This window comes from Crassostrea angulata, chromosome 7 (assembly GCF_025612915.1).
Source record: "Crassostrea angulata isolate pt1a10 chromosome 7, ASM2561291v2, whole genome shotgun sequence".
In the NCBI taxonomy this organism is placed as follows: Eukaryota; Metazoa; Mollusca; class Bivalvia; order Ostreida; family Ostreidae; genus Magallana; species Magallana angulata.
The window spans coordinates 23,421,418-23,433,647 of NC_069117.1; the positions used below are offsets into that span (position 1 = coordinate 23,421,418).

Genomic DNA, 12,230 nt, shown 5'->3' on the forward strand with positions numbered 1-12,230 from the left:
AAAATAGGCTTATAAATGACATGATTAATTATTTTTCAACAAATGTGATAAAAAAATGCATTTACTGAAACTGCTATTTTTGAAGAAAAAAAATCATCTCGAATTGTGTACATTACATTCATTTGCTTACTGGTATTTTTTCAATTTAGGTTATAAACATGTACATGTATAATAATCAAATCTGGAAAGTGTACACTCTTTTGTTCACAATTGTATATCTGTGGGGAAAAATATACTGGTACTAGTCTTTCTATGAGAAACGTTCAAAGTAACGGTAGAAAGAGTCACTTCCTCCAGGTGACTGCTTTTACTCACTGTGATGATGATGGGCGAGATGACCTTCCACATTGCCTTCCACCAGTATCCTACCGAGTGACCAATCATCTGCTTTATGTCTGAACAGAACTGTCGCACACCATACACCCATCCAATGGCGATGCACATAAATATGCCGTTTATCATAGTGGCAAAACCAGCTGCATACTCATCAATTAAGGTCAAAACATAGATCCCACCCTGTAAAGATAAAAAGAAATTTATCACTTTTTACTAATAATCATTAACATAAAACTAATTTCGAATTTAACAAAAACTTTACTTTCCCCTAGCTTTTTTAAAAACATCAAAAGTATCAGAGATTCCCATGATCTATTGATTAGACTGAACAACACAAGTATTTGTAACATCACAGCCAACATTGCCATCCCTTACCTGTGTAGACAGGGGTAATCCAAGAAAGAACAGGACAGAACAAACAAGGAACAGAACCACGATTCTCTTCCCCCGGAAGACAGATATGTTTTCATCCATGATTGCAGTGATGACAGTCTCGATGGTGACAAACTGGGTGCTTAGTCCCAGCATGATGATCATCAGGAAGAACAGGATGGACCACAGCGACGCGACAGGGAAGTAGGACATGGCCGCCGGATTGACCACAAAGGTCAGTCCTATCCCTTAAACAGAACCCAGAAAGTCACTGACAGGATCTTTATGTGAAACAAGTTGTGTGCATTCTCCATTGTTTTCAATTTCTATTGAACTTATATTTAGTTAAATCAAATATTCAATAAGTTACTAATTCTTAGATTCATTACAAAATTGCCCAATGCTGATTAAAGGGGCATGGTCACGATTTTGGTCAAAAAAAATTTTTCCGATTTTAATATTTACAATGCTTCAGAAAGGCATTTTTAATCGGCAACCGAAATTTGAGTGTCATTTGTTGAGTTATAAGCGAGTTACAGAGCTTGAGATTCTTCGCTATGTCAAAAAAGCGTTTATTTACATTTTGAACGTGAAAGTAAAAATTTCATTTTTAAACCTAAAACGAATGTGTTAAACGTTAAGAACTGTTTATCTATGCTTTAAACAAATAAAAAGGTAGACAAATAAGGTGGAAAACGATTTTTTACTGTTATATTGAACCTATGTAAACAAAAACTGGGCACGAGCCTTGTTTACATAAAAAAGAATTGTGAGCCCTGTATCTTGCTTATAACTTTACGAATGATTCTCAAATAATTTGATCATTATTAATGAATTTCTAAAGCAATGTAAATAATAAAAACATAAAAATAAGATTGACCAAAATCGTGACCATGCCCCTTTAAAGGGAAGAAATAAAGTTTGTTTACCTGATGTTATGACCTTCTCGATATCTGTGTCAAGTTCGTTGCTAAGGACGCCCATCATGGCAAACACCGAGAATCCAGCCAACACACTCATAAGGGTATCACCCAAACATATCAAAATAGCATCACTGAAATAGAATATCACACCATCTTGTTAATTCCGATACTAATAATTACATTACGGTATATAACATACAAGTAAAACATATTTTGAAATTCTTTGCTTTTAATATTTCACATAATTGTCAATACTTAAATTGATTCATTCAAATGAGGACACATTCTTTTATGATTCAAACAAAATATAAAATACAGTATTTGTTTTACAACTGTTACTTCACTGACCTATAAATGTTATTATGGAATTTATTGTAACTGGCGAGAGTGGTCAATCCCCCCATACAGACAGACAGACTGAAGAAGACCTGCACCGCCGCGTCCGCCCACACGCTGGGCTCCTGGAGCTTCTCCCACTTGGGGGTAACGTAGAACTTGATCCCAGTCATGTTTCCCTCCATGGTCAGAGCCCGAATCAGGAGAGTCAGCATAATAAGGAATGGGAAAATGACCACAAAGTATGCCACCTGTTAAAATGAATAAAAAAATTTAAATCACGCATCTTAGGAAATTGTAGCAGTGGTTAGTAATTCTCAGAAATAACTCTGTCAAAATGAAATGTGAAATGAGAAACCAAAATATTTTATTCACAAACTGCACACACTAGCAAATCTGTATTATAACTGTGCTACAAGGTGTGTTACCTGACATTCTTGTTCACTGGATAATCTAAAGAAAACCACAAATTATTAAATAAACTCCCCTTTTTTCTCCCTTTTTTATGCCATGATAATGATTGAATGATCTTGAAGATAAATAGATTCTTAGTTTGCTGCCCGGCTTCTAAAACTGAGTGTGCGAAGAGGTGAGAATGATTTCTGGAACTTACCTTTCCTGAGGTGCGGACTCCCTTGACGAGGCAGATGAACACAATGGCCCAACAGAGCAGAAGACATAAAGCCAGTTCATACTGCACGCTGCCTAGGTCACTCATGCTACTGGAACGCTTTAGTACTCTGTTGCTACAAAAGTTAGTTTAAAAAATAAGGAGACTAATCGCTAAATTTAAATAACGCAAACTGATTTTAAATAATAATTGATCCATATACTCCTTAATCTTGGGACAGTAGTCATTTGTCTGTTCTGGAAATTGGACTCATGCATAAGTCAAATGAATGTACTAGGGATGTCAAATCGGTCAATTTTTAGTACTCGGTTACTCGGACATTTTTCCGATCGAGTACCCGGGTACTCAGTAAAAAAGTAAATAAATATGAACAAGTACATTGATAACTGTAAAACCTTGGTCACTTTTGTAGAAATAAAAACACATGATCTAATGACCGGTGGCGGCATTTTAGGTCTGTTCAATTTCTCTACTGTGTGCTATCTAATTTATATAATAGACTATATAAACGATGTTCAGTGAAAACAAGTCATTAAAGTAAGCCAAAAATAAGGGTAGAAGACAACCAAAGGTGAGAAAAGCTAGGTAACAGGTGCTTGGTCACGATAATTACTATATAAACACTGCCACAGGCGATAACGGTCATTTAGCATATTTAGAGGCGTAGGAAATCCTAATTACTGTATGTACAAGTGCAATGGACATTTTAAGTTTTAAAACCGATGTTTTAATGCATTATTAAATAAACTTAAAAATATTAAAAAATATACACCCGAGTAACCGAGTACCGATTTTAGTATTCGATACTCGGACGTTCGATCGAGTACCCGGTTAACCGGGTACTCGTTGACATCCCTAGAATGTACCCAAAGGTCCTCCATCTTTTTCAAATATTGAAATTACCATATTCTAATACATTGTTGTAACTATTTAGCATGCATTCATACAAAAATATTGAATATGCAGGGAATGAATGTCTCAAAATAACTCTTATCAGTAGACACCTAAATATTAATAAGAACCAGCAGATTTTGACCAGGGCTGGCAACTTTTAAGTGAAGTCAGCAAAGTAGAAGAGCTGACATTTTTTATTTTTATTTTTTGGGGGTTTGGGGGGATGTGTTTCAACTCTGCATAGCGAACTCTGCATAGAGTAAAACTTGCTTGCTTATAAGGAAATCATATTCATAGTTCTATAAAATTAAACATTCTTTTGAATATAAACATAAGAAGGTGATTTGATATAAGTGATTGGTCTGTAGATCAAAGATTTTCCTCCATTTTCCTTCATTTGCATTTCAAATATTAAATGAGTTTTACTGTATATATAATCTTCATACATAAAAACATCATGCCCTTAATTGTTAACAGATCAGTTTAACAGAATCAAAAAGTAAAATAACATGGCCAATTTTCGTTTAGACCTAGAAAATCTTGGCCTTCCAAAAAAATCTTAGATGTTTTAGCTGACTTCAAAATATTATTTTCATTTATTCAATAAATGTTCCCTGACCTGCAAAGATCAACAAGGCAATTATGGTCGATAGAATTTGAAGCTATTGAACATTTATCTGGGATCAAAATTTTCTAATGAAATATTAATTCTAATATTGAAATTTGCAATCCAAGAATTACAAATTTCCAAAGCCTTTTAAAAGCACGTTTCAAATAACTGCACACCTGCTGCCTCAAACGACCTTAGCTTCCATGATTGTCAGTGTTCAATAACAAATTTAAAAGTATTAATCTTTCATAATTGATAAATGCCCGACCCATCATAGTTTGTGTAATGTTCCTCCACTGAATACACAAGATATCACAACTATTGAAGGGGGGCAATTAATATATTTAAAAGCCACAAGCTGGGATTTGATGATATGAACACTATTTTTACATCTTGACAAGTTGTTCCAAACTTTCTCTCTGAATGGAAATAATAATGCTGATGGAAATAACTATCTTGTACATTGCATGCACATTAGCAGGAATTGAAAATCAATTCATAAGAATTTTTTTAAAATCCATACAACAATACATCAATTTCATGAAATTGTCTAGAGATGGCCATGGACTAGGGTGTACATATTACCATGCAGTTCCAATAATGTTTTTGATTTTGAGCTCCTTTAGTTAGCTATTAGAATTACATGAACAAATCAAACCTCTCTCTACCATTACTGTCACATAAATGCATTGCTAGTGAAGAAAGATCTTCTGAAGGTAGATCACTGTATCATTTCTAGACCAACAGGTGGGAGTTTTTCATTGAAGTGAAAAAGTATATAAAACATCAACCGCAGTAAGATAATATATACAGCCTTATCATAAAAGTACTGACAAAGAGATTGAACAGTCAAAATCTTAGGACCTAAAAAGTGGACATCAAATGTTGTTAATGTACGGTACAAGTACTGTCATGACTGATATGAATTCTGCAGACAGGTGATGACCAGTAAGTTCTCAGTCTCTCCGTACACCTCCCCATGTAAACACAGACTGACACACACAATAAAACCCACAACAAAGACTTGCAGCAGATCCAGTCATTTCGTGAGTGTCAAGGACCTCCTTGACTTGCGATATTTGGCTTTTGACCCCACAATTTCTGTGTCAATGATGTATCCCCCTCTCATAAAGTGACCTTGAATTAGTTTCAATGAGGGGAGTGACCAGATCTGTATCCTTCATATTCCATTTATTTATTGTAACAAAGGGAGTTGCCTACCTATCATTTGTACTTCTAGGCATTGGGTACCTCTAAGATCTTTCAGCTGCGCATTTCTCAGTTCAAATGAAATAGGGCAGTACATAAAGTTCAAAGTCTAAAGTAGAGACTATTCAAAACTTGATTGTAAATATCAAATGATTCAAAACATGAATTCAAATCAAAGAAGTAGACAGAATCAGAATGCAAGATAAGGTTTGCTTACTTCACAACAGCTTTTGCATTAGGAATTTTTCACCATGTTTTATGGTAAAAGATTTAAATCAAGATAAACCCAGGTGCAATTCAAAGTGCATTTGTTTGTCAAATCATGAGCAATTCAGTTTATAGCATACTCTGTAGAAATTACTTGAACAGAGAGAGAGAGAGAGAGAGAGAGAGAGAGAGAGAGAGAGAGAGAGAGAGAGAGAGAGAGAGAGAGAGAGAGAGGTAAAATATGAATATACAGAATAGAGAGCAGAGAAAAAATATACTTGTATATCAAAATATTATTAAAGCAATCAAGAGAGAGAGAGAGAGAGAGAGAGAGAGAGAGAGAGAGAGAGAGAGAGAGAGAGAGAGAAAAGGGGAGGTAAAATATGAATATACAGAATAGAGAGCAGAGAAAAAATATACTTGTATATCAAAATATTATTAAAGCAATCAAAAGAGAGAGAGAGAGAGAGAGAGAGAGAGAGAGAGAGAAGGGGAGGTAAAATATGAATATACAGAATAAAGAGCAGAGAAAAAATATACTTGTATATCAAAATATTATTAAAGCAATCAAAAGATTCTATGACAAAAGCAGTCCAAGAGTCCATCATGAAATGAGCTAACACCTTTATAAATGGTATGTACATGAACCAGGCATGTGTTAACTGTGGGTCCCTCCCACTTGCTGGAAGTACTCTTAACTTATGTGCCTCTCACACTCACTATAGAAGTACTTCTCACTGATATGCCCCTAACACTCACTGAAGTACTTCTTACAAATATGCTCCCCACACACACTAAGACTTCTCCTCAATTATGCAACATTCACACTGACCAGAATTGTTTCTCACTAATGTGCCCTCACACTGGTTAGAAGTACTCCTCACTAATATGCACCTAACACTACGTAAAACTACTCTTCAATAATATTCCACTCACACTCACTCAAATACTCCTCTTTAATATTTCCCTAACACTCACTAAAACAACTCACTTATTTGCCCCTCATACTGACTAGAAGTTCTCCTCTTTAATGTGCCCCTCATACTCACTAAAACTACTCCTCACTAATACGCCCCTCACACTCACTAAAATTACTTCTCACTAAACGCCCCTCACATTGACTAAAAATACTCCTCACTGATAAGTTCCTAATCCTGACTAGAAGTACTCATCACGAAAGTGCCCCTAACACTCACTAGAAGATCTCATCACTAAAGTGATAACTAGAAGTGCTCCTTACTACTGCACCCCTCACCCTTACTAGAAGTGCTCCTCACTACTGCACCCTGACATTTACTTTAAGTGCTCATCACTACTGTGCCCCTCATACTCACAAGAAATGCTCTGCACTACTGTGCCCCTTACAATCACAAGAAATGGTCCTCACTACTGTTCCCCTCACACTCACTAGAAGTGCTCCTCACTAATGTACACCTCACTCTTACTAGAAGTGCTCCTCACTACTGTGCCTCTTACACACACTAGAAGTGCTCCTCACTACCGTGCCTCTTACACTCACCAGAAGTGCTCCTAACCACTGCATCCCTCACCCTTACTAGAAGTGCTCATCACTACTGTGCCCTTCACTCTTACTAGAAGTGCTCCTCAATACTGTGCCCCTCACTCTTACTAGAAGTGCTCCTCACTACTATGCCCCTCATACTCACAAGAAGTGTTCCTCACTACTGCATCCCTCACCCTTACCAGAAGTGCTCCTCACTACTGCACCCTCACACTTACTAGAAGTACTCCTCACTGGGACTGGTCAGCTTCCTTGAGTTGACCCAAGAGGAGTTGAGGAAAATGCTGTCTCCCACCCTGTCCCTCAGCTCGCTGATGCAGGATATGACTGGGTTATTCATTCGCATCGTTTGATTGGTCAATGAGCAGTTCAGTAAAGTCTCCACACAGGAGATGTTATTCACTGTTGGTTCATACAGATGTGATATGTTCAACCAGGAGCAGTTGGTGATTTCATACTTGTTCAAACTGCATGCTGTAATAGAACAGACACACTTTACTAGCTTTTAAACAATGAACAAAACGTGAATTTATTCTTTACAAAAACTAACCCCTAAGCATATCTTGCTTAATGTAACACTGGAAATATTTTGATACAGAATACAGGTAAACAGACAGATATAAAATCAGCAGTTGCAAAATGGTTTATGAAAGGATGACAAAGATTTACTTTAAAAAATCCCTAACTATGATTTTAATGACAATCATGTAAGATAATTACCGCTGAAGTTTAAAGACAAGAAGTTCCGGCAAAGATTATCAAGTTCCTTTGAAGGTTTACTAATCATCTCTCAGGAGACATATTACGTTCATCATTAGGACATTAATAACGTTGCAGCAACACAATCAGTAAGTTGATAATGCATGCCTCTTTGATTGAGAGTACCGGTATCTTAAAGGTTCAAAAACTTGCAGACATGCACTTTGATTTTAAACCTATTGTTGACCTATCGCCATTCTTAACTGCCATTGATCTCTGCCCTTGACCTTAGTATTCTGATACATGACAAGTTAAATTATTTGTAGCACCTGATGAAACTTACTGTCTTGGTTCCATGGGTTGCTACAGGTAAGCCAGGGCAGGGCGGCCATCATGGAGGAGAAGAGATAGTGGAAGGCCCAGGCATTGACCATGTTGTAGTAGATCCCTACCAGTGTGGAGGCCAGGACCATGGATATACCAATGCCTGAAACAAGTAACAAATCCTGATAGTAGTAGCTACCATGGACCATAGATATACCAATGCCTGAAACACTTTGGTATAGAACCATAGATATACCAATACCTGAAACACTTTGGTATAGAACCATAGATATACCAATACCTGAAACACTTTGGTATAGAACCATAGATATACCAATACCTGAAACACTTTGGTATAGAACCATAGATTTACCAATACCTGAAACACTTTGGTATAGAACCATAGATATACCAATACCTGAAACACTTTGGTATAGAACCATAGATATACCAATACCTGAAACACTTTGGTATAGAACCATAGATTTACCAATACCTGAAACACTTTGGTATAGAACCATAGATATACCAATACCTGAAACACTTTGGTATAGAACCATAGATATACCAATACCTGAAACACTTTGGTATAGAACCATAGATATACCAATACCTGAAACACTTTGGTATAGAACCATAGATATACCAATACCTGAAACACTTTGGTATAGAACCAGAGATATACCAATACCTGAAACAAACATCACAATTCCTGATAGAGGTAGTACCAAGGAGCATAGATATATCTTACCTCCTGCTAAATTGTAAGGAAATCATTGGCTTACAGCAGTCACATGGAGACTGTGTATATTCCATACACAGTTAGTACAAAATATATCTCCCCTTGAGCATTATGACATCATTCTACAAGTATTATGACGTCGAGTTTCGTACCTTAATTGAAACTTGAAACTTTTTTATAAAACCCTTGATTTTTATCTTTATGTCATTTACACAAAGGCAGTCAGTAAGATATAATCGTTACATAGTCTTGTAGTACCCGGTTATTACATGACTATGTAACTTATAATACCAATACCTAAACAATCAGGTATAGGACCATAAATATAACAATACCTAAAACAACCAGGTATAGAACCATATACATACCAATACCTGAAACAACCAGGTATAGAACCACAGATTTACTTATACCTGCTATATGAATATATACCTGCTATATGAATTTAGATTTATACCAATACCCGAAACAATCAGAACTTTACATTGCTAGTACATGTAATGATATGCACCAATTTCAAATGGTTACCTTTGTTTTCAGTTTTTTGATGATCAATAATGTTACATAAATGCCTTTTCAAAAATAGCTAAACATTTTAAAATAATTTCATCTAAATCATCACCAATCAAATATTACACATATATTTTTGGTACTGAATTTAACTGAAATTTGATCTGCAAATTTTAAAAGCTTTTCTCTAATTTGAGAGCAAAATGGTGTAACAACAGCTATAGAATGTATTCAGGTTTAATTTTGGACAGATTGTTTGTTTTTCTCTTAAAACTTATATCAATTAAAGTTCAAGTTCCAAAGTAAATGTAACCATCTCATAAAATCATAAAGGCCTATAGTTACTTAAGTTTACACAATTTTAGCAGTTTAAAACATTTAAAGGTTTACTAACCTACTTTTCAAATCTCAACCTTACCAAAAATTCTATTAGTAGGGAATCTCCTTATAAGTTGAAGACTTTGTATTCAGACCTTTTGTATATTGTGTATAATATGCAACAAAATATGATCAAAACAAAACAATCTCCCCCAAAAAGCCCTACCTGAATTCTTTATTTAAGGAATGAATTCAATATTTATCAGTTTTATACGATATAAAATGGTTTGGGGCAGTTTACGCTTTATAAACCGCGAAGCGGTTTATAAAAAAGCGTAAACTGTTTCAAACCATTTTATATCGTATAAAACTAATAAATAATGAATTCGTTGCTTATAATTTAATTTTTTTACTCTTCATTGTAGATAAAAACGGTCATTTGACCTTTAAAACGACGTAAATTTGTACAAAATTCAAACGTAACGTCAGCCGTATTGATATGTTTTTGACGTTAGTCTTACTATGACGTAGGCAACATTCTTTATACGATATTAAATTATTTTTTAGCCAATCAGAAAGCGCATTACAACCAAAATTAAATTATTCTACTTTTATCAATAAAGATAACAAGGAACTATGCTCTGGATAAGTCTGTTTAGTCATCACATGAGCATGCTAATTAATGAATATTGTACCTTCAAGCCAAATTAATCAGAATCGCCTGATTGGTAAACTAGTGCAATTAATAGAAAATGCAACCTTGGAAGTGTCTCAGTCTCGTACCAAATCTGAACTGAACTGCTTCAATACTGTCTGGTTATATATACACTCAGACAGGGAAGTTTGATTCATCAATAATTGCTAGCAGCAGTACTGCTTTATATAAGATTCAGACTGCCTCATAAAATGCTTGGCCAACTTCTCCAAGGACAGACACACATGTATTAATAATCCAGTCTTTTCATTTGTGTATCAGAAGGAGTTATTCAGTGTTTCAGGATATACAAATTACCTTGAACTTCTAATTTGACTAGCATATTTGTGATACAAACTGTAACTTTTGGTATAGCTGCCTAAAAATGATTTTAGTTTCAAGAGCTGCATTTTTATTGCCCAGTTTTAAATTTTGAGTCTGCAACTATAGCTTTACATTTATTTTTGCATTCAAACAAGTCACACACATATGATAAATATTGCCAGTCATTGTTGCCCAACTGACCTTTAAAGATGGGTACAGCTCTCCATACAGTTGTAGGTCCCAAACTGGCATATTGTCCAAAGGCTAGCTCCATGTACAGCAGGGGAATCCCACAGAATATCAACATGATGATGTAAGGGATGAAGAACGCTCCTTGATTTAAAAAAAGAACCTTTCAATTTTTCTTCTAGCTTCCTGACCACCATGACAGTTTTCAACCAAAGTATTTTGAAAAAGAGCTTTATTGTTTAATGTGGAAAGAATGCCAGTAAGTTAAATTCATAACCATGAATATGAATAATATTCATGCATAAAATACAGTAAAATTTGCTTCTGTTGTACCTGTACTTGAAATAGGGGATATTTTACTTACAAGGAAGTTAATTCTTGATCCCTACATTATTTCAACTCTTTCATATCAATACAAAAAAAGAGTATCCCTTGTGGGAGACTACCTTATCTGTCAGGATTTCACTGTATGCTGAAATCAAACTTACCGCCTCCGTTTCTGTAGACCAGATACGGAAACCTCCAGACATTGCCTAGTCCCACCACATAACCCAGACAGGATAGCACAAAGTCCATGCGACTGCTCCAGTTGCCACGGTAACTCGCTTCTTCCTCTTCGTCACTGTCCCCATTGTCCACTGTCATCAAATCTGTCAAGTAGCCTCCACTCATCTCTGGATCTTCATTAGGATCGACCTAGAATGCAGAATTTCAAAGACTGAATTTGGTACTTTTTCTGTTCTTGAGTCAAACTAATAGTTGAGAGCTGACACTTAACTGAATTCCAGATAAGTTTTGTTTTCAGCATTAATTAACATTACAAAAAGAGGATACAAAATGTAAAACAAAGGATAGTCCACTATACAAACAATAGAGAAACACACATGGTTAATCACAAAAATATTAAAGCACAGTTCATCAAACAAAGATTTATGAAAAACAAACACTTCTGTTTGCCATTTCCTGATAGAAATTAGAATTCCCGAGGAAAAATCCCTAATTATCTTTTCCCTAGCAGTACAAATCAAGTTACACTTCTGTAAACACGGATTCTTGTACCAAATTAAACTTCATCTAATCCCTGGTATTAATTATTCAATGGTCAGAAATACTCATGCACACCTGATCAATTTCAGAATCAAAAGATATTTAATGACCTCATCGCATGATCCTTCACAGGTGCTTACACAACACTTGCCATATCTCCACTGTATTTAATATACTCACTGTTATAAACTTTTATATGTACATCCATTTTATACATGCCTAATAAGACAATGCGCTAATACATACACATATCTACAATAACACTGAATTTTGCAAGTCTAGTACCCATTTATAAACAGTCATTTAGATTTATCCATAATAATATTCACTCAGATCCATCAGT

The 12,230-nt window shown here is 35.3% G+C and overlaps 1 protein-coding gene across 4 annotated transcripts in view; it reads right to left on the minus strand.

The window, feature by feature from the left end:
• Window positions 1-12,230, minus strand: part of LOC128192065 (uncharacterized) — a 63,784-nt gene that overhangs the window by 3,309 nt on the left and 48,245 nt on the right. For all 4 annotated transcript variants that reach the window (XM_052864493.1, XM_052864492.1, XM_052864494.1 and 1 more), the window contains 9 exons: window positions 11,329-11,536; window positions 10,853-10,984; window positions 8,083-8,226; window positions 7,259-7,514; window positions 2,581-2,713; window positions 1,980-2,218; window positions 1,638-1,762; window positions 712-956; window positions 316-516 (listed from right to left, as the gene is read on the minus strand). In XM_052864493.1, the coding sequence (XP_052720453.1) occupies window positions 316-516; window positions 712-956; window positions 1,638-1,762; window positions 1,980-2,218; window positions 2,581-2,713; window positions 7,259-7,514; window positions 8,083-8,226; window positions 10,853-10,984; window positions 11,329-11,536 (1,683 nt within the window). The remainder of the gene's footprint in view (window positions 1-315; window positions 517-711; window positions 957-1,637; window positions 1,763-1,979; window positions 2,219-2,580; window positions 2,714-7,258; window positions 7,515-8,082; window positions 8,227-10,852; window positions 10,985-11,328; window positions 11,537-12,230) is intronic.